The sequence below is a fragment of the Pelmatolapia mariae genome, linkage group LG20 (genome assembly GCF_036321145.2).
Source record: "Pelmatolapia mariae isolate MD_Pm_ZW linkage group LG20, Pm_UMD_F_2, whole genome shotgun sequence".
NCBI lineage: Eukaryota > Metazoa > Chordata > Actinopteri > Cichliformes > Cichlidae > Pelmatolapia > Pelmatolapia mariae.
In genome coordinates, this window is record NC_086244.1 from 43,512,203 (window position 1) to 43,536,339 (window position 24,137).

The 24,137-nt window shown below is 40.5% G+C and overlaps 1 protein-coding gene across 1 annotated transcript in view; it reads left to right on the forward strand.

Annotated features, from left to right (window-relative positions):
• The first annotated feature begins 2,185 nt into the window (after positions 1-2,185).
• plch2a (phospholipase C, eta 2a) overlaps positions 2,186-24,137 on the forward strand; it is a 59,801-nt gene continuing 37,849 nt past the window's right edge. The window contains exons 1-6 of the mRNA XM_063463047.1: positions 2,186-2,619; positions 9,781-9,927; positions 14,091-14,334; positions 14,538-14,667; positions 20,540-20,710; positions 23,932-24,025. Of these exons, the coding sequence (XP_063319117.1) occupies positions 2,376-2,619; positions 9,781-9,927; positions 14,091-14,334; positions 14,538-14,667; positions 20,540-20,710; positions 23,932-24,025 (1,030 nt within the window). The 5' untranslated portion in view covers positions 2,186-2,375. The remainder of the gene's footprint in view (positions 2,620-9,780; positions 9,928-14,090; positions 14,335-14,537; positions 14,668-20,539; positions 20,711-23,931; positions 24,026-24,137) is intronic.

Consider the following 24,137-nt stretch of genomic DNA (forward strand, 5'->3'; position numbering starts at 1 on the left):
AGAGATGATTGGAATAGACTAGTGATGTCACAGTGAGCTGCATGAGGAAGTGGAACTGATGTAAAGCTTAGATTAGCCACCAACAGCTGGGTGTAGACAGATGTGTAACTGTAGATCTTCCTTTTTGAACCCTTTGAGCCCTGGGTCATTCCATCTCAAATGCTTTTTAGAACATTTTCTGTTCATTTTCTGTTAAATCTATAATTTTTTATAAATTTTACCTTTATATATGAGAGGTGTTTCATTGGGACAAGCAAGGCAAGCACTGATTGTCCAGTCAAATTAAATATGAGATTTTACAGGAATCCTTGAATTTTTTTTTTGGTGTTTCATACTTTAATTAGCCAATACACAGACATTTCTGATGTATCTTTAATAGGTTTTTAAGATATTCATGTTCAGATGTTACCTCTCACTTCACTTCGCTAAATAAAGGCCTGAAAGTAGGTCGACTTTGCTGTGAAAAAAAAAAATCTAAAAGGTAATTTCACCGGAATCATTATAAATGTAAAAATTTTCTACCATAACATTTTTATGCAAATCAAAGAGGGCTTGGTTGATTTGAATGGATCAATATGTTTATTTAGATGTCACTTATCCAATCTAACAAACAATGTCGAGTCGACTGTCCACTAAGTGGCAGGCCATGCAGATGCTAAGGTGTGTAGTGAGCAGAGGTTGCCATGCTCTCTTTCTCTGTCTTTAGATTTGTATTTCTTGGATTGACTTTTGGAAAAACACCTTTATATTCAGTTCATGTCACAGAGTAAGTTTTTCCCTCCAGGCGCGATGAAGTTGGCTCGTCTTGGTCAAACTGCAGTCTCATTTCACAGACATGATCCAGTTTCTGGAGAGCAGAAAATCCGCTGATTGTGCTGTGGATGTGTACTGGAGGCTCTTACTGTGGACGTTTCAGTTACCTCAGCTGATTCTACCTTTAAATTCCTAAAATACACAAACACATTTGTACAGTCATTTCACATGTAAATCAACTGGGTCCAGTTCTCTTGAATGGTGAATGGGACCACGTGATATCTGCATGGTACCTGATACCTGGTGCCTTTTAGAGAGCAGAGCTGTTATGGCATCACCATGTGTAGCATTTCCTGTGCTTGTGGGCATCCTTATTTTTTCATGTGGTATAAGACGTGTGCTGCCACCATCACCTCCATAAGAGTTGCAGCCGTGGTACATGTGCTGCCTACATTACCTGTGGTACCAGAAAAAGAGGAAAAGTCAAACTGCATCATATGTTTAGTTTTTATGCAATCTGAACATAGAAATCAAAATGTAATCTTGGTTGTAGTTTGATATGGTTTTGTCATTTTTCTACATTAAGCTGTTCCGTCTTCAGTATCTGGCATCTGTTTGTCAAGCTCAGGGATTTCAATCCAAGCCTCTGACATTATTTTGACTCAGTATGCTCACACTGCTGCATCACACAGTCAGGAGCCTGGAATTTGACATGTTTTATGATGAAGTTGAACATTTATTAATCTGGTGCAAGATAATGGTAAACTCCTCATATGTACTGATATCTGAGCCCCAGTAAGACGGCAGCTAGGTGCTTTGATTTAGCTGGGACTATGCGATATCTGCAGATGGGTGGGGGTACCTGACACCTCTCTTTCAGAGGAAATGTCCGTTGACACGACTCATATTAAACAGACTTTTTAATTGGTTTTGGAACTTTTTTATTATGACCTCGTCAAGCCTTGCTGACTTTTCTCACTCTCTTCCTGTTGGTTGTTGCATTTCAGTTCACACATTTAGCAAATCTCCTGGACTGGGATTACAGCTTGCTAGGGATTTAGGATTTCTGCCTGCCCAACACATGTTGCACAGTTACCTTTGTGAGTTGTGCTTTCATGTCCGTTTTGCTGTCCATTGCTCCATTCTTACTGTCTTTCATGAGAAGCCAGCTGTTTTGGCTGAGTGTATCCTGGGGACTAAGGAAACAACGACACGGCACCAAAGCTGCATCTTTTTGCTCTGAAATGGAACAATATTGAGATGGCTTTGAGATGAGCAGGTTTGCTGATGCAATAACATTTGAAGATTATTGATAAACTGTTTGAAGTGTTCAGAGAGTGATTTTTTTATGTGTGCTTTTTTCTTTGCATCTGTTTTGAAGCTAAACATGAAAACAGCCACTGATATTACTGATAATAATCCTTTTGTTTTTGTGGTTAGTGGAGTTGGATGGTTTACCCGTAAAGAACGTTCACTTTAAAGAAGTTGTGACTCCTTTTTTTTGGAAACTTAATTTACCCAAAGATTACCCACATTGATTCAGATTAACTGTCTGTGGGAACATTCCTGCAACTTCAAGGCAGCATCAAAACCAATCTCTGTTATAAGTGAGCAGATCCGAGATGAACAGCATCTTCAGCGTCAGCCCGCTGTCTTCAGCCCTCGTGTGTACCACCGCTGCTGCAGCGACTGGGGACAAGCCTGGACTTTTGGCTAAAGGGGCTTTTATCACAGAAGAGGACAAAAACAAAGATGTTGTTCCCAATAAGAACCAGCAGCAGGTCTTTCTGACACATGTGGTGGAGGAATTCTTCTGGATAGGCAGCAGCATTGTGGCCTTTTCCAAGTGGAGACTGGGCTACATGGGTAAGCTTAGTCACATCTATGTTGCACAGAGGTAGTGTTTCCACAGCTGAGTGGGTTGGGTCTGTTTTAATGAACCCAGGCTGATTCTTTTATTGTGGGAAAGTTCAGAGTCAAACTTTGGTGTGGACCAATGACCAGGCTGAAGACGAGCTTCATCTACAGAATATGTTGTGGAAGCAAACAAGACCAATCACAGAACTGTATGATTTGGTTAGTGGGTTTGGCAATTCAAAAGTTAAATTAACCACTCTCTCCTACAGTCGTCCTTCATATTCTCATAACTAGTGACCAGTAATGTGCTGTTTATTAACTGCTCTAAAATACATCTTAAACTTTGTACCAACAGGAAGTTTAAACTGTAGAGTGGAAATAACCCCAACTCGAACAACAGATGATGCTGCAGCAACATTCTTTATAAGAAAACTGGTTCCCAATATTTAACATGTAGGTGCTGTTCAAACGAGATCCCTTTGCTAATTATAGGTTTACTGTGGTCTCTAATTCACTGACACAGTGACTTTGTCAGTCTTCATTATGTCTGTTGCCTCAGTTGGCCCATCTACAGATGGTTGGCTCTGGGCTTAACCCAGTGACCTGACTGAGGAAAATAGCCAAGTCCATCTCCTCGGCCCACATTGTGACTGTTGCAGCAGGTCAGTGGCCACATTCAGGTCATCCTGCCACGTCACTGAGATCCAGGCCTCAGCTTTACTTCCATTGCCACCTGTTGTCTGGTTACTGATTTAACTTATTTAACAAAGCTGCTAAGCTTTGTTAAATAAGTGATTTTCATAAGGACCACTAATGCCTGTTCAATTCAGTTTTATTTATATAGCAGCAAACTGCAACAACAGTGGCCTCAAGCTGCTTTATATTATAAGATAAAGACAAAACCCCCAACAATCATATGACCCCTATGAGCAAGCACTTGGTGACAGTGGGAAGGAAAAACTCCCTTTTAACAGGAAGAAACCTCCGACAGAACCAGGCTCAGGGAGGGGCGGGGCCATCTGCTGTGATTGGTTGGGGATGAGGCAAGGATGGCAGGACAGCAAACACGCTGTGGAAGAGAGACAGAGGCTGTGTCCCAATTCAGGGTCTGCACGCTTTAAGTACGCGTACTACGTACGGTGCGAACTATAAGTACGAGAAGTGCGGAAGTGAGAGGCTTGTGAAATGGGACGGTCTAGCCTTCGTCGTGCTGCTCAGGTTGCCTAGCAACCATGATACTAACCGCGAGAAATGTTTCATACAACATTGTTTGACAGAAATGAAGGAGAAAAAATGTTTTGTTGGTCGTTCATTTTTTTTCATGACATCACTTTGATTAGTTGAGTATCTGAGGCTGAGACCACAGGACTGTAAAACATGATTGTTGGGCTTCATTTCTGTACTGAACAGTCATTTAAGATTAGTTAGTAAATAACAATCAGCTGATGTTGTTCATGAGACTAAAATCATCTCACTGTGGTAATGTAAATATAATATGGCCAATATTATATGTATTGTCAGATTATTATGATATATATATATATGCATATATATATATATATTTGACAGCAGTGAGCTTGATCTCTGGGTCAAAGATTCAAGTTGCAGTTATTTATATTTCCCATCACCTTAAATCTTCACTCAAAGACAAGTATCTTTGACAGTGTATATATAGATGTATTATACATAAGAGACAAATATTGTTCATTTAATATGTTGGCATTATTACATTTGGCTCAATGCTTACATACATGTGTAAAAAGGAAAATATACGAGCTGTGAAAACTGTTTCTGATAGAATGAAGAGTAGACTGATATATGAAATATTCCTTTATTGGGTGAGAAAATCAGACCATGTCATAACTGCTTTAAGTCATACAGAATAGATATCAGAGCCTTAAACAGGCTGACTTCTGCTAAATGGGTCAAACTGGGCAGAAAGTACACAAACACATAACATCCTTATAGAATATGATGTAACACTATAGATCAACTTACCTCAGAATGTATAAAGCATATAAACAATTACAGCAATATGATGCAACAAACACAGCAGTGCTACTAATCCAAAATACTCAAAGCTTCATAGAACTGAAACAAACATTTATTTTTAGCTCCATTCTGCTGCTGATGCATACTTTAGGTTTCTGAATATTAAACTTGTTGCTGCCTTTCATAGTGTGTAACTTGAAGGCCCTGAGTACTTTCTCCCACACTGAAAACACTGGAATGATAACATTATTTGAACATTACCTAATAAGACTGGATCCAGTTTCCCTTTACATTCAGAGCGTCCTCTGCAATGGCCTTCTTCCCTTACCGGCAGAAAAGTGCTAAAATACCGTCATTTCACGCACTGTAGTACGCAGAAATGATTCCCGACAGTGTACCCGAACCGCCGTTCCTGTGGCGTACTTGGACTGACCACAGGCCCGGGCGGCTTCTCCCCAACAGCGTGCTCGAGCCACTGTCCTTGTGATGAGCCGTTCCCAACACAAGCCTGGGGTCTCAAACCGCCAGGATTTACCCGTCCCCGACAGTGTACCCGAACCGCTGTCCCTGTGACGTACTTGGACCGAACACAGGTCTGGTCCGGCTTCTCCCCAACAGCGTGCTCGAGCCACTGTCCTTGTGATGGGCCGTTCCCAACACAAGCCTGGGGCCTCAGACCGCCAGGATTTTCCCTCCGGAGACTCGAACTCCGGAGTCGGCCAGCGTTCCCCCCCTCGGCCAGACAAAAAACTCTGCATGACTGCATACAAGTTAGCTACAACTCACCCATCTGCAGGAGTCCCCTCAAAGTCGATAGTCTCGGTGGTTGCTGAAACACACGGCTCCCTGACTCCTCCATTTCCTTTGCTTCAACAGCTGGTAGGACAAAGGTAGCTTTTTTTGTCCACAGGACAGACGGTCAGCAGAGTTCTCTCTGAGCCTAACATGGCTCTCAGTTAAATACCTTCTCCAGGAACAAAAGGCAGTACACAGCTGTTTCACACCTTAAGGTTCACACTCCCTTGCTACCTCCCAGAGTCCTCGAAGAGACAAAAGATTCCTTCCTGTGGAGTTGTCTACTTCCCCCAACTTCCTAAATAGACCCCCACAATTTGTCTTACAGTGTTGGTGTGAGACATGTTAAAATCCAGTGGCACCAAGGCATTATACAATAAAATAATGTGATTAATACATAAGTAAAAGAAATTCCTATACACTCTTCTGTGTCCCACCGTTCAGGCTGCAGGACAGCAGGGACCAGCGGGTCTCACTCCAGATTAAGTCCATGTTGGTCAAACTCCCGACTGGACAGCCATTTATTTTTGCTTCTCATTTTAATTATAAGCTAAAATTTAATTAAAGTAAAATGCCTGTAAAAAGATGCAGTTTTTAACAATTGTATGTTTAATTAACAATATAGGTGAACATTACATAAAGATAAAAACTTAATAAAGATAATAAAATTAAACCAAAAATAATGGCTGATCTACATGATCTCAGTGGGTGTCACCATAACGTAAAACACTATAAAATGTGGACCAAGGAAGGAAGGAAAAAAAGGTGCTGTGTTTGCTTTTTCTATTTATTCTTCATAATGGTAACATTTGTGCATTTAAAGTGTTAATAATCTTCAGCTGAGATTGCTGTTGTGTTTTTTTAAAGGTAATCAGGTAAAATGATTATTGTGCTGCGTCTCAGTGATGCTCTTTTTCTTTTCACCATTATAGCTGGATAAAGAAAAGTTCTCTTCGTAGGACTTCTGTAGTGTCATTAATCATACATTCAGAGTCTGAGCCTGTTTTTTTTTTTTTTTTTATCCATTTGAAAATCCAGCACTTTAAGTGTAAGGTTGTAACCATGGCAACAAGCCCAGACACCCAGCGGTGTCGACTGTACAGCTTTTCTGTGTGACTCATGCTCTAGTTTTGTGTCTAAAAGCTGTTGTTCATGTTTAGGATGCGATTGTGTCGTGGTTCTAAGCAGGATCGGGCAGCTCTGTAAACATGTTGTTACTGTTAGAGCAGTTACATGTTGTTCCTATGAACACGCATCCCTCTCAGCTTTGTCAAAGCCGATGGTCTAAATCTTTTTTGGGTTCATTTTTGTTTCCTCTTGATTTGTCCCAGTTAGAGTTATGCAGTCCTTTTAATATCACCACATAAAGCTTAATCCTCACGCTGTGGTTGAGGGCAGATCAGTAACACCACCTGGTTGGAGTGAGAAAACAACAGAGCGGAGCATAAAGGGCGTTTTTAATAATGATGGTGTTTTTGATCAGCTGATAATGGGATTGATAACGTGCCAGGATCAGTGGCAGGATCATTTTCTCAAATTCTAATGGACCATTGGCCATCTGCATACAGAATGATAGACGAGTGGGGTTGAGTTTTTCAACTGCACGAAGAAAACCTCGATTTCTACTGGTGTGAAAGCACCGAATCACTGAGCTCTTTGTAGTATGTTGAGTTTTAATGTATAAAAACAACTAACAAGAACAGCTGTGTACCTTCATGTAGGCACAGTTTCCCTGTCATCTGATCTGTGGACTTACTGGAGCTTAGACTCCAATTGTGAACAGTTCAAACTAAACCAGCAGACTGATGCTGTGTTGATTACAGCAGCTTGTGTTACCCGGGCTCAGTCAGCCTCCCACAGGCTGTGTTACCAACAGACAGATGTATTCCTTCATCTCTGTCCTGTGAGGTCTCTGTTATTATTTTCTTACATGATTTGAGGATTTATTGGTGTCATGCTACATTTGTACATTATTTAAATGCGTGATTCAAACTGGTTGATTCATGATTTTACTAGCAGGCTGTAGCCACGGGCTACAGTGTTGAAAAGTAACATTTAATCTGGAAACCTGTAACTTTCCAAGCTATGCTACTTGTCTGTGAGCACTCTTTAGCTAACTACACCAGGAAGACATTTCAAATACTAAACTTCCCAAGGGATTTTCCAAACTTGGCCAGCTACAGGATGTCAGCAAACATATTCTTCTTTTAGCTGACCTGCAGGGGAGGGTGAGCAGAGCATGCTTTCCTTTGCTGCGCCCTCATATGTGATTTAATTGTGTTTAAGCCAACCATAAAGCTGAGTGTGTTCCATCTTGAAATGGGTCTCTTTGAAAACAGTTTGATTAGATGTGTTGAAATGAAACATGCTCACAAAAAGGACTGGCTGCTTGCTCTTCACCTTATGGACATCCTGACAGTTTCCCTCTAAAATCAGTGAAGAGCTGACGGTAGGACTCTCGATGTATGCAGCAATGACAGCGATGACTGCTAGAGTGGATTTATTTCAGACTTGACAAACGGTTGAAGATGAGGCTTTCGATGGGTTTCAAGGCATCGTTTTCAGCAGTGTGACAGTCTGCCGTGAGAGTCTGGATGCTGTGACAACAGATCATTTCATGGATAACTGCCCTCTGTTTGGCTAGAAGAGTGAAGATCCCCAGCTCTGTTACAGCTACTAGGCACTAAGAAATTTGTACTGAAGTTTGGCTGCCTTTAGTCACTTATGCCCAATTTATGCTTGGTCGATGCAGCCCACAACTGCTGTAATTGGCAGGTTCAGCACCTGGATTTAATGTTTTTCTACCAGCTGCCATTGCATATGAAACTTCGTGACATGGCCACACGACAATTAACATGTAATGCATGTTATGTCCTAGACTCTCCAAAGGTTCTGTACAGAAGTCTAAGATGGGCATTATAAGAATGTTACATGGACTAAAAGATGACCTACCTAATATGATTTTATCCTGCTGTGATGCCTCAAGCTCATGAAAGCACAGTGCACACATTCAGGCCAACTCAGAGCCATAAAACATATGTTTAAAATTTCAACAACATGCAAAATGTGTACGCTTTCTTTGAGTAGTTAACGTTGTCCTGAAACACTATGTGCACATGCTTTGATTTGCTGTAACATTTCTTTAATTCATGCATTCATGCCAAATCTGTGACGTCTGCTCAATATGTTGCAATATGTCATAGGGGGAAAGAAAAAACACATCACATTTTATCAGCTGCAACATACCAGCGGGCTTACACACAGCACACATAGCACACAACTGTGCTAGTGTTACTGTAAGTACTACTGTAAGGGTTTTATGTAGCTCTGCCATGTGGAGTACAGTAAAAATCTCACAGCTTGATTATGTTACGGGAGCAATTTGCTAGCTTGATATGGCTCGAGTCAGGTGTTTTTTGTTTTTTTTGAACAATTGAAAATATTTTACACTTGACACTTAGACTTAATGACAATACAGAGCATTAGAATGATTTGACTGTTACTGTAAAACAGACATTTAAAATTTGTATCTAAATTGTAACAAAAATCTTTCATCAGAAAAACAGAAATCAATGCTGTTTCTGGTGTGTGGCGTGAAAAATGTGTGAGTGGTGCAGCTCAATAGGCATGCTGTGATGAAGCACTGGTCTGTGGACATTGTTGTGGCTTCACTATTGATTCTTCAAAAAAATAAAACTTGTGTTCGCTTAAAGCCAAGAGGCCACTCACTTCTTCTCTGCCACACAATATTATCCAGTGCATTAGTTTCCATGATCACAGCGGGTCGTCTGTATGATCATAGCTCCGTTTCTGCTGTACAAACACCATCTGCATGTTTTTGGTGAGAATTTATAGCACAAACACTTTTAAGGACAGATTCCCACTTTCTTAATAAAAACAGTTTGCCTGCCTCACACCTTAAATGCAGCATTACTAATGCAGCAGGCATGTTAGATGTCCTAACATGGTGTGGATGTGTGAATGCGGATGTGGCCTAGTTTCCTGCATGCTGCTGTGAAAACAGTGGATGCTACAGAAAAATGAAACTGATGTGGTCAGGCGGGGTGTAACCACAGCACAGGGACATGTGGTTCCCACACCACCTAGTGTGGCTCTACTGTGATTACCACACCACTCACTTGCTTTGGAGGAAACAATTGCTTTGCTTTACAATTCTGATGGATTTTGACAAACTACACATATAACACACACACATATATAATTCATGTGCACACACACACTTCTTGAATGAAAACATGCAGTGTATGTACATTTCTGTTTCATGCTTTCCTGTGAATTTCAGTGCACATTCCAGCAGTTTCCCTTTTGACAATATTCTGTTTTGTCTTCTGTCTGTTTTGTTTTGTGTTTTCTTGCCTGCAGTGGAGAAATGCATGAGCTCCATGCAGATGGGGACCCAGATGTTGAAGCTCCGCGGCAGCTCCAAGGGACTCGTGCGGTTCTTCTATTTGGACGAACACAAGTCCTGCATCCGCTGGAGGCCGTCACGCAAGAATGAAAAGGCCAAGAGTGAGTGTTGTCTTCTTAAAGGCACAGTAAGAAAGCTGTGTGTCGCTACTGTGGGACTTCAAATATACACTGATCAAGCGTAACATTATGACCACTGACAGGTAAGGTGAATAACACTGATCATCTTTTCATCACGGCACCAGCAAGAAACTGAATAAATGATCAAAGTTCATGTTAGAAGCAGGAAAAATGGGGAGGCATAAGGATTTGGATGAGTTTGGCACAAGCTAAATAGTGATGGCTAGATGACAGGGTGTGAACATTTCTGAAACTGCAGCTGTTGTGGAGTATTCACATTCTGCCGTTGTCAGTGTCAGAAATGGTCCAATAGAGCAACCATAGTTGACAGAGTCATGGGTGGCCAAGGCTCACTGCTGGTTCTGATAGAAAGCTGTCAGAATACACAGTCCATCGTGGTTTGCACGTGGGGTTGCATAGCTGCAGACAGGAAACGCCTGCAATGGGCATGTGATTATCAGGACGTGACTTAACCTCGTGTGTGTATTACCTGGGAACACATGGGACCAGGAAGTATTACAGTAAAGAGGGCGTGCATCGTGATGCTTTGGGCAATGTTCTGCTGGGGAACCTTGGGTTGTGCCGTCCACGTTCTCAGAGTGGTTTGAGGAGAACAACAAGAAGTTCAAGGTGCTGACTTGGCCTTCAAATCAAATTCCATCATCTCAGTCCAGCTGAGCATCTGTAGGATGTCCTGAACAATCTGTGGAGGCCCCACAAAGGTGTGTTTGAGCTCACCTTTAGGGGTTTAGTGACAGCAAATTATGGACCAACATAATATTGGCAGGTGGCCTTAATGTTGTGCCTGAAGCTACCGGAACCATATTTCTAGTGAGAGGTGAGGCTTTATTGAAATTTCAGAGCTATTTCTACATGTTGTCCTTGCAAAGATATCTCAGCTCGATCGTCCTGAGTGTGAGCTACATCTTCACTGAAGGATACAACGTAAGGCCGGGCAATATGGACAAAGAATTATATTCTGAAAGATCATATATTTATAGTCTGAGTGGCAGTGTACAGTCTTTTATACAACACCAGCACTTTGACCAAATGTAACTTGTAACTTTAAGCAAATATGTTAAAAGAATATATGAGAAGATTTATTCCTGCATGTCATTCTGAAAGCTGAACACAGACCGGCTTAGTAGTAGCAACAATAGTGCTAGCACAATAGACACAAACTAAGTTCAAAGAAGAAATAAGAACTGATTTCAGGTGGATAACAAAAGAGACTTAAGGATAAGCAGATCAATGTAACTGGAGGAGGCCCAAATTGGCAGCAATACCAGAGTTTATAGAAAATACAGAAAAGTGGATATCAACAGCACAATCCATGAATATTAAGTATAAAAAAGTGAATAAGATTCATAATATTATTTCTTAGCTAAGTCTGAAGTAAACAAGGAGGAAGATATTACATGCTAAACAGCTGAAAGCTAAAACGGAGTAGCTGGTCATTGCAGAATCCAGTGCAAGGATAAAGTGTTTGAAGAGTATAAAGCATTCAAATGGCCTCAGATTGAGTCAGCAGCTTGTAAAGCATTGACTACTTATGCTCGAGAAGTGCACAGTCCCCTCAGTAAAGCTTCTATATAAGTTACGTGAAAAGTGGAGAATGACAGCCTTTGAGACTGAAGACTAAGGAGGAGGATGGGCAAGCTTTGCAAAGCTGGTCGAACAGCATAATGGATCGGCCCATTAAAAAAGCTTTGGCTGTTAATAAGAAGCCAGTTATGGACTATTGTTCCATATGTTTCTTTTAATTTTTGGCACAATAATATTATCATGTGCTTCTGAGACCTTTTGGTAATTGTTTTGCTTCCTCCATAACCAGTTGGGGTCAGAAAGGTACGAGTCACAATAGTAATATATGAGGTTACCTTTTATACATGCTCAGCGTCTCAGATCTGCTTCAGTTTAACTGCTCAGCTAGAAACAGCAGATCATCTCCAAAGATCTTTGACAGATTCATGGTTAAGTGCACATTGTTCCCCTGTTTACCTTTCACTGTTCCAGGCTTTAAAGGTCTTATAGGTTTAACTCTTGCTCCAATAAATTTCCCCAATGGCCTGAAACACTTCCAATCCAAAAGAAAACCAAAAAAAAGATTTTAGTGTTTTAGAAAGGAATCAAAGGGGATTTTCAGCAGTAGCTCTCAGTAGCAATGAGGTCTCATAGCAGCTTAGGGACTCGGTTCCCTGTTGCTCTGTCTGCTCCATCCCTGGATTTAATGAGCTTCTTAAGTCAACTTAATTATTCATCAGCTTTAATCTGCCCGCAGAGTGTCCTACACACAAAATAACACACATGCTTCCCTGGAAGGTAAAAACAATTAGAGCTTTATTTATTTATTGATTTATTTGTTGTTTTTTGGAGGGGGTTGTGGTGGTGGGAGAACATCCTTTCTAAAAAACAAAACAAAAAAAAACTTTTTCAAATTAAATAATGCAGTTTTTCATTGGTTCAGCTCGGGTGCTCTGCTCTGTGGTCTACAGCAGTGACTTGCCCACAGACACACCCACTGGTTCAGTGTCACATGCTGAAGCCAATCAGCAGACTGTTAGGCTAACAGGAGTAGGAGTAACGTGTAAAGTACCACTAACTTTAAGCATCTTCTGTAACTGATTATGGGGATGTATCATGCTGTATCATACCGTCCTTGTATTCATTTTTACTGACAAATCAGTCGATTACATGGTGTCAGCGTGTCTTTAGCCCAAACATGGCTCAGAGCAAGAGCCACCTGTCAGCCTCTGATGACAAGAGGTCAGGCCTCCACCAAAGCACAATACTGTTTAAAATATGCCAGGAAGCTGTTCCTGCTGAGAGTAAAAACACCAGACTTGTTTCAGCACTAGTGGCATAAACAATTACAAGTGCAGCCACTCAACACTCAGCTGAGGATTGCTGCACTCCATATTACAGGAAGTGCAAATGCTTCATAGAAGTTACTGATGTGGCTGCATGGCAGAAGAGATGGGTTGAAGTAAGTGGTAAAAAAAAGCCCCATCCCACGTAGAAAGAGTTTTATTTATGTGACGATACTGTGCAGGCTCCTAACGACGTACGAGGTTAACTTGCTGTTATTTATAAACTAAACATTTAAGCACTCGTGTTGTACTTCACATTTCCAGGGAAAACACTACTAAGGCTACATTTCTGCTTACATTTCCTATATTTACTTTATGCTGTGTCACTAAAGTTGCACAATAGTGGACAAAGAAAATGTCATTAGCCCCAATGGATGTTCCCAGCAAAGACGTTTCTCTTGCAAAAAGTGAACAAGCCACACAAATTCAGTGTCTGAGTGGCAAAAACATGGGAATATGCTTACAATGAAGTTAGCAGTTAACCTCAGAACAAACCAGAATTAAGAAAACAAAGAAATGCAGCAGACAAAATTACAGGAGAAGATAAAATAAGTGGTTCCTTCCATCAGGAAACTGAAGTCATGTGACGCTCTGATGCTCCTATTTCTGCATCAGAGCATCTACTACAGATCTAAGTTGTTTTACGAAGCAGCAGTGTGACGACCTGAGGACAGAGATTCTGTCTGTGATGTGGTCAGAACTAAGCATCATTTGTTTAAAAAGTGCCTGTTCTATCAGAGAGCACAGGCACTTAACTGAACTTTATTTGTTTCGGAGTTTAAACCAATCCTGAGCTGTTAAAATGCTGAACTGTAGGTGAAATACAGCCAGCTGTACAAGTGTACAAATGGAAAAGTTGTGACCTGTCCTTCTTCTCCGAGGACCGAACAACTGACGTTATCATCGCCATCATCAGCAACAGACAGTGATTCCAGACGTTCTCCTGATGCTCAACACTCTAGACCCAGTTTACGCTCGTGCATAATTTATAAAATTATAGCAATAAGAAGAAGAACTTGAATTTGTTATAGTAACTCCCCCTGTGAGGTATGCAAAGAACACTAACAACCAGATGGGAGCATACACAACCCAGCAAGAGCAAGGCTCAAAATAGTTAGAAAAACGATACACAAGAACAAATGACTCAACAGCCAGAGTACATCAAATTATTATTATTATGAATATTATTATTATACCTCATGGTCAGTTTACTCCCATACTGTGTTAAAGTTACCTTCTACCGCTAACTTACCGACTTGTTGTGTCCTCCAATAGTTTCCATCGACTCCATCCGGGAGGTGTGTGAGGGTAAGCAGTCTGAGATCTTCCAGCGCTATGCAGAGGGCAGCTTTGACCCAAACTGTTGCTTCAGCCTCTACTATGGAGAACACATGGAGTCCCTGGACCTGGTGTCCACGACTGGTGAGGAGGCACGCACTTGGATCACAGGCCTCAAGTACCTGGTGGCTGGGATCAGTGATGAGGACAGCCTTGCTAAGAGGCAGCGCACCCGTGACCAATATCCTTTTCATTGTACTGTTTACTTTCAGCCTCTTCACCTGTATCGTGTAACTGCATATGTTACATACTGTAGAATTTCAAAACATTAATAGAGGGCAATTTAAAGCATTGACAGGCTGAACTGACCTATTGCACTGACGTTACACTGCTCTGGTTATAAACGATAAATGTGGTGACTTTCCTTAACCAGAGTGTCACCACATGGCTAAAGCAGACCTTCACAGAGGCTGATAAGAATGGTGATGGCAGCTTAAGCATCAGCGAAGTTCTCCAGCTCCTGCACAAACTCAATGTCAACCTGCCCCGACAGAAGGTCAAACAGATGTTCAAGGTACAGAGCAAATTAACCTGAGTGACCTCCAGACTCAGGAGGACCGTACGGGTCACAAAGGCATGTGTGGGCACATGGTTTAGTGAGGTGTTTAAAGACCAATAGCACTTTGATTTATTGTAGCACTGTGAATGGAAAACGTGTCCTCTGTCAGCAGCTGCTGAAATCAATCTTTCTCACAGTCAGAGCAACAGTGGTCATGTGCTAACCCTGTGGCTGGGCCTCACCTCCATCAGTCACTGAACTGGACTCATGGAAAGAAATCTTTACACAAGTGTAAACTAACATTTACAAATATGTACATCATCATTTGACTCATAAGTGCGTGCTTCAATCCACACACAAATATGAAGCAAAATTGCAAAAACAATTTTAAAAATGTGTACAGCCAAACAATAAATACTGATCATGTACGTACGATTTATTAAGTTCAGCTCATAAATCTGATAATTTTACCTTCTGAAAACCGTACAAATGTGTAAAACTACACGCAGCATCTCTCTCGGTCACTTACAAAACCTTAAATATGTGTGGACGGATCGCCTGATACGCACAGTGTCCACCATCTGTTTTGAGACAAATTTAATGCTGCCATCTTCTCATGATCCACATATGGTAAGATGCATTCAAATTCCAGTGTAAAACTGGGACATCTGAGCTTCCACTGCATCTTAGTTTGGGGTTCTACACCTTGGTTTATCTGAGGCACTTCTCCAAATCTCTTTGTGCTGCTGGTTCCTGTTAGAGCATTTTAATGCAAGTAACTGACAAATAATATGGCTTCCTATGTGGTCCAAGATATCTGTGCTCCATTACTGCTGAGTATTAAGTAATAATGAGCAGCTATGTATGGCAGGGAGTGACATCATATTTACATCTATGGGCACTAATTGTGGTAACTATGACTGTTATAAACCATCTGATACTGCAAAGTGTGCTTTCTTTGCATTTGCACAGTCATCAGACAGGTAGTGTTTTTTGAGTTGTAATCAACCAATAGGATTGCATGGTCAAAGATGTTGTTAACACTGCTAAGAAAGTTTGGAAACTCTGCATTTCATTGTTTTAAATGGTCACCTGTTTACAATCACCCTGAACTTATCAAGCCCAGCACTGGTGTAGTGGAGCTACTTCAGCCTTGGATGGCACACTTCCACCAGATCTGTCCTGTGAGTGACGGTCTGTAAAACCCGTCTGAGCTTTGGCCTGTGTTTTGTCACAATTTAAAATACAATACTTTCTTTCTCAGTACTTTTGATGTAATACTGGAGAGCCAGAGACTCATAGTTCTGCCTGTGGGGAAAATTCAAGTAAAAAATTTTACTGAGAGCTGAGAGCTAGGGGGCAGATTATGCTTTTAGATTAAAATGTCCACATTTAATATTAGTTGGTACAAATTAATTCCCATGTATAAAGTGAACGGTTGTAGTATTCCTTTAAAGAAAACTCACTCCAGAGGCTGTTGGTTAATTTACTTACAGCAATGCAACAGCATCTACAAGTGGATGTGATCCATGACTTACTAAGCATGCTAGTGCAAAGGCTAATGCAGCTTGTAAAATGTGTAAAATATGATCCACTGTCAATCCAGGTCAAGAAAGGTGTTACTAGGTCACGTGAGACAGCAGTATGTGAGTGAACAGGGAACAGACTGTGACTAATATAGATGTTGGCTAAAGGATTAGTGTGCTGAAGGTTGATTTGGCCCTTTTAGCCGGATTCCTGTCACTAAGTCAAGCGATCTATTGACAGTCAGCCATATGGTGCTGCTGGGACACAGATGGCCTCCGGCGTATTGCAGGTGTGTCCTGACACTGATGAGGATTTGTGTGTTAACGATCTCTAAACTCATTCTTTGGTTTAATCTACTTACAATGCAGATAAATAATAGTGTCCTTACCTCTTTCTCAGTGTGTAGCGATACTACATATGATCACATTCCACACGTTACTGAATATACTTTACCACACTAAGAATGAACAGTAAAAGGCACACAGAACAGATAAAGCAGTGCAGTCATGTAAATGAGGTAGACCAGTGCACCACAGACTTCATCATCAAATCTAACCATAAATAATTAAACATTTCCATGGATGTATTAGTAGTATTGTATCAGACAACATTACTTTTCTCTACTTAGGAAACTAGCAAGTTAATTTTCAGTAAAACTTGTTAGAGGGAAAAAGTTGCAGTGAACCACTGTGGAACAGGGCAGGTGGGTGTGCATCCATTTAACTTTTTCCATACGAACACCATGGATCAAGGTATTTGCTGATATGAGTACCACTACATGCCCGGGTTACAAATGAATAAGCTCTTGTCCTTAAAGACAGCGTTTATTTACCCAGTGGGGCAATTTTTCACTACTTTTGATTTTACCTTTAAAAACTGTTTAGCTTGCCTTATTTGATATCATTCTTTTCACCACATCCTCACATGTCTAAATTTATAGTTACATATACATACTGTAGAGAACTAAACCACATAAAAAACAAAATATCTGAGTAGGAAATGGTTAGATTTTTCTTTTACTATAAAAACCACAAAGATGTTTATTGAATCATCTTCATAACTTGAAATGCAACTGTAATTTGTAAATTAAAAAACTTCTGCATAAAGTAAGCCAATACCTCAAGTCTTTTTTTTTTTGGACAACCATTTAAAAATATTCCTACCGCTAAAATTATAGAACAATTAAGATGCGACGCAATTTATTTGTGCCACTCCAAAAATAGTTTCTGTCCACCACAAGACAGAGGAACACGTCACAGGGCTGAAACCTGCCGGCCTCACATCTCAAAACTCGTTATCGATATCATTCGCTCTCTCTCTCGCCGTTGTCACTCCTAAAACGTTCTTCTCTTCAAGCATTCGGCTTGGTCTGCTGATCTGCTGCGTCCAAAGTCCCACTAGGTAACCAAGCCCAGTAGGACTCCTCCTTCAGTTTGATGGCTCCCTTCTCCCTTCACCTTTTTGGGCTCCTTGTAGCAGCCTCAACAATAGAGGTGCAGAACGTGGTCCATTTGGACTTAATGTCCCCAGCCATTTCAGAATGCTGTTGATGTTTTGCTGGAGGTGGGAGTCGAAGATCTCACGGACCTGGTAAGATAATACCAGCACATCCTCTGTGCTGGTAATAAATGCATGAACTAGTTTTTCAGCGTCACTCTGAGACAGGATATTTCTAATTTTAGTGATGTTGTGCAAATGCAAGAAAGCAGTCTTACATATTTGTTTAATATGTGCATTGAAGGACATGTCCTGGTCAAAATGACTCCAAGGTTTCTCACAGTGTTACTGGAGGCCAAGGTAATGCCATCCAGAGTAAGTTGTTTTTGTTTTTTCTGGATAGCATTACCTAAGATTTTTCGGGCTGGGTTTTATCTGAATTTCAAAGCAGAAAATTAGAGGTCATCCAGGCCTTTATGTCTTTAAAAACATTCCCACAGTTTAACTAATTGGTTTGTTTTATCCGGTTTCATGGATCGATAGCATGAAAACTAACTGTACAGCCAGGTATGAGGTTGTGCTGAAAAAAATGATGCCAAAGAAGGTCAACTGTTTTTAAAACCGAAAAATAAATGTGAAGTCAAGTTAGTGAAAAACTGCCAATTTCATCCTGGACCCCAAAGGATGAATGGCACTGGAAAAATCCAAAAACATCATTTTCATAAAGCCCTGATGTGTCTTTTGTCCTGTCCTCCTCTTTTCACCCCAACCAGTTGTGGCAGATAGCTGCTCCTCCCCGAGCCTGGTTCTGCTGGAGGTTTCTCCCTGTTTAAAAGGGAATCTTCTCGTTCCTGCTGTCACCAAGTGATTGCCAGAGGGTTTTCTCTGTATTGCTGTAGGGTCTTTACCTTACAATATAAAGGGCAGTGAGTAGTTGTGATTTGATGTTATATAAATAAAATTGAATTAAATTAACCATGACACACATGGTTTATGTAGCTGAGCCACAGTCAGCAAGCCTGAAAAACACAAGATTCATTGACAACCATACAAAAAAGCTGCTGCAACAGGCGTCCCATCGGATCTAGCCTTGTTGTGTATTTGTTCCAGGAAATGGAGACCTGTATACATTTGTAGTGACAAAGCAGAGCTACATCGTTATTGACACAGGTTGGATGTAACAGCTGGAGGTGTTATTGTACTAAATAAAATGTAAAGAAGCACGGCTCTTCAGCAGGGGATTTGCTCAATGATTAATCACAGTGGAGTCTTGCACATGTGTATGTGGGGTGCAAGCTTTGTAGGAACAAGAAGCGGCTGGACTGATTGGTGAATTTGTCGATATTAGCTGTCGAGTATATTGGTTCATAAATAAGAAATGGGAGTCAGTAAGGCTAGAATGATGATTTCTGCCTGCCTTTAAGCTGCATTTCCCCTACTCTGCTATACTGCTAAGACTATCTGGAAAAGGAAGATTACGTGCTGTTGTCACTGTTTACAAAGAACAACACAAATATTATTTAATTTACTGCATCACACATGACAGACTTACCTTAAATGCTGGACCTAAATTCATTTATTAGACAGATTTTATATAATCCCACAAATTTACTTGTTACAGCAGTACAGACTGAAGGAAAGGTGAATTAGAAAAAAACCCTACGTGGCCCTGTGTGGGAAAAGTGATTGCCCTCGGTTATAACACAAATGAACTGTGCTGTGTCACATTTTTGGAAAGCCACACCCAGGCCTGGTTACTGTCACACCTGCTCTCAGTTACTCAAACAGGGCCTGCCTGATAGAGTGGAATATTCAGGAACAAGTGAGAAACTAATTGAGGTTATAAAGCTGTGGGACTCCAGCAAACCACAGTTTTAATATTTCTTTTTAATATTTAAATGTGTGTCATGATCTGAAACATTCAAGTGTGACAAACATATAAAAAAATAGGAAATCAGGAAGCGTGCAAAGACTTTTTCACACCACTGTATCCTAGAAAAATTCAATTTCAACATAATTCAGTTTTGTTTTATATTGTCTATAGCGCCTTTGGGTCAGAGAACAGTTTAGGATAATTTAATTATTTTTTTTAATAATAATAATAATAATAATAATAATAATAATAATAATAATAATAATAATAATAATTATTATTATTATTATTATTATTATTATTACAGGTTTTAATAATTGTATCATCGGTGGTGAGTTGGATCATGTGGAGATTAAAGATGCAGAGCTGTCTTGGCAGAGGCCCCAGTCCATAAGATGTTCAGCTCCCACTGCACAACTTTGATGGGACTCTAACGGAGGCTCGGTACATTGAGTCTGAACATATTATTTGGATAAAAGTCTTGAATTTACATCACTTAAGACATTTGGAACAAACTGATTTCTTTTAAGTAACGACAAAGAATGATTTCTTTGTCGTTACTTAAAAGACAAAAAATGTGGCAGCAACAACCCAGGCCTCGAGGCCCGGTGTCCTGCAGGTTTTAGATCTCACCCTGGGTCTACACACCTGAATCAAATGATTAGTTCATTACCAGCCTCTGGAGAACTTCAAGACATGTTGAGGAGGTCATTTAGACATTTAAATAAGCTGTGTTGGCTCAAGGACACATCTAAAACCTGCAGGACACCGGTCCTCGAGGCCTGGAGTTGCCCACCCCTGCCATAGAAGCATGTGTATAAGTCTCTAATGTTGTGAGCCCAGTGTGCATGAAGCTGCTCTGCAGACAAAAGACAAAATCAGCTGTAAATATCACAATAATCAATTCTGATCTTTTATTATTATCTAGTAGGCAAACAAGGAAACCCTGTAGTCCTGCTTGAAGCAGTATAAAGAGTATTAGGTACTGCAGTATTACAGTATTAAGACAATTTTCTAACACTGTAAATTTGTCTCGTACCTGATGCGTAGGAGGCAGACACAGATGACACCCAGGGAACTCTGGGCTTTGAGGAGTTTTGTTCCTTCTACAAGATGATGTCGACCCGCAGGGATCTGTACCTCCTCATGCTCAGCTACAGCAACCACAAGGACCATCTCGACACTGATGACCTGGCCCGCTTCCTGGAGACTGAGCAAAAGGTACAAACTGGTTCTAATGGGACTCAAAGATACTTTGCTTATTGAAGCGGCTCTTTTTTAAATTTGTTTTGTTTTGTTTTTGTTTTGAATTATTTCTCGTGGTGTTCTTTACTGTGAAAACCCACAATGCGACTCATCTGCAGACTTAGAAAATAGAGTTGCACCAGTTAGTTTACTGCTGATCAGAGCCAAACTAAGATGTTTCTGATTGTGCTTTAAATCCCATATCCTGCACTACAGCAGGTGGGCACATCTCTGTGAGTCTAGCTACAAATTATCACCTCAAACGTCTACACACAATACACAATAATGACAAAGTGAGAAAAGTTTGCTTGAAATTATTGAGGATGTATTAAAATAAAAAGCAACAGTAAAGTGTGTACATAAGTATTCACAGCAATGTTCCCTCTAAGCTGCGCACGTGCGCAATTGCGCACTGCTGGCACGGTCTCTGCGCACAGAAAATCTGTGTTGCGCACCAAAAAAAAATCTAACCTGAATTGAAATTAAAATTAATACTTTAACAATTGTGTTCTGCAGTGTTAGTCAGTAAGTGACTGGCTGCTCCCATATGGGATTAGAACGATGCCACCTTATCCCATAGTCCAGCCAATGATGCGATTCACATTCGTATATACGCAGCTAATCAACGTCGTTGACAGGCTATGACAGCGTCCTTATGTGCAGACACCGGTGTTTTAGCTAGCAAAGCGGCGTGGCTGATGTGGAGTGAAGCCACGTTAATGACAACGTGTACAACCATTGGAGATGTGAGCAGGACAGACGGAACAATTGGCGGAAAAAGTGTGGACTTTATAGCAGTTTTTAAATTGTGTTGATAGGTCACGTAAAACCAGAGTTATGATAAAAATATATGCAGTGTTTCTTTGTTTTTTCCTGAATACTATCGTTGTTTTTATTTACTGCGGGAAGAAACGGTAAAAACGGTGTTTTATAAGGAAAACACTCGAAAGCACTCTCCACCTGTGAGCAAAAATAAAACCAAAAAATCCCCACCCTTTCCTATTGGTCGAAAAATTTACCATGTCGACCAATCAAAAAATGATATGGCAACATGGCATCTAGCTGTTAAGAAACGGGGGGAAGTTTTAGGGGTGACGGCGTGTTTGAGATGTGAGAGATTTGAGACGTTTAGCGCAAATCTTGTGTAGTTAGTGTGTAGTTAGTGTGTAGTGTAGTCAATAGTTTTGTTGTGTGTGTCAGAACAATGAGGCGACTGCTGAATGTTACAGGTGTTACAGGAGTGATACATCTCCTGCTGTCATGCCTGCAGGTATCAGGCTGTTGGTCTCCTTTATCTCATAGTGGACACAAATTATTTTTTGGAGTGGCACAAATAATTTGTGTGGCATCAAATTTAATGCAGAACAGCTGATTGTTCTGTAAATAGTTTGAAATGTTTATTTAAAAACGTCTTGGCTGCATTTAAAAAAATAAATAGCTGCAAAAAACTTTGTTTGCCAAACTGAGTTACTTTTGTGAGGAGTAACTATTTAATTAATTGCCCAACATTGGTCATTATATACTATATTTTGCAGACAGAGTTACAGGACTCTCTGCCAGACCACAGACTCATAATACAAGTTAGAGCTTTATAAAAAAAAAAAAAAAGAAAGTTGTGTTTTCGAAATTGGAGTTCAAGTTATTTTTACTTCCAATAGTGTTAACATACTACACAGGTCAATGGTTAGATTCTTTTTACATTTTCATTGTAAGTGGGCTAAAGCAGTTAATTAAAAGTAGTCTAACATAAATGTAAATGCTGTAATTTGATTATTTTAATAAACCATGTAACTTGGATGGATTAGATGCTGGTGTGACCACAGTGCACACGTCTGATGTCGCTCACAGTGGTCCAAGGGACCGCTCAGGGAGTTTGTGTGTTCGCTCAGACACATGAAACATTAGAGGGAACATTGATTCACAGCCTTTGCCATAACAGTCAAGACTGAGCTCAGGTTCATCCTGTTTCCACTGATCATCAGTCGGATGTTTCTAGAATGTGATTGGCTGTAGTAAAGTCCAGCTGTAGTAAATTCAGTTGATCGAACACGATTTGGAAAAGGCCCACACCTTAAACCTGATGGAGCTTTTTTTCTTAGCTTTGATGTTATGGGTTGTTGTGCATAGAATTTCCATCGATGCAGACTCCAAACGTAAAGGTCCCGGCCAGATGGTGGAGTCGAATTCAGGACCTCCTTGCTTTGAGGCAACATTGCTTACCACTGTTCCACCATGTACAACAGGGGTCTCGTACTCCAGTCCTCGAGGGCTGCTGTCCTGAAACTTTTCCATGTGTCCCTGTTGCAACACACCTGACTACAATTAGTATGTCATTAGCAAGACTCTAGAACTTGACTGCATGCTGAGGAGGCAATTCAGCCATTTGATTCATGTTACAGCAGCTCATGAGTGAATGAATGTTAGGGGTTGCCACCTCAGCATGCAGTCAAGTTCTATAGTTCAAGTTCTATACTCTTGCTAATGAGCTACTAATTGTATTCAGGTGTGCGCAACAGGGACACATGGAAAAGTTTCAGGACAGCGGCCCTCGAGGACTGGAGTTTGAGACCCCTGATCTAACAACATGGAGTCAGTTATCTTTCAGTGCAGCTGCCTGATAGTCTGAGGGAGTTCTTTTTTATTTTTTATTTTATTACACATCAACTTGAGCCAGCTGTGACGTGATTTGGGGCTATACAGATAACATTTGATTGGAGTGGAATGAATTGAAATGAAAGTAAGTGCATTCTGCATTTGTTCCAACTCTTTTTCTGTTGACATTTTTATTTTTATATGAAATGACACAAAAAAGCTGAACACAGCAATACCACAGCCAGCTAGTGTTTCTGAGCTGTGATTACAGGACAACATACAGAGGAAAACAGAATTATTAGTCCCCCTATGAAAATATATACACACAAAAACGCTTGATGTCCTGTTTAATGCAAGATTATTATTTTTTTTACTTGTTGTTTCCAATTTCCAATTTTTCAGTTCAACTTTGTCTTATTTTTGGACTTTTGTTTAAAGACACCTTTAACACACATTGTAAAAATGTCAGGTGGAAATCTGATTGACCAATGAGGACAGCTGCCAAACAGCTGATTCCTGAAGCCAAGATAAAAATAAAAACGTGCAGCAAAATCACCAATTGGATCAAAGAGGTATTTGTGACATGAATTTTTTACATTTTATAGATGACCAAAGTGAGTAAAGACCACTGCCTGGACATCATCAGCAAATTTGAGCCGTGCTCTGAGAACCAAAATCAAGACGTTTTGGGAATTGATGGTAAGTTCCTCTTGAATTTTTGAATACTCTTAGTTTTTTTTCTAGTAAATGGCTTCCCTGTTGCATTATACTGCATTTGAAGTGCAGTCTTATAGTGAAGAACCAGGCTGTG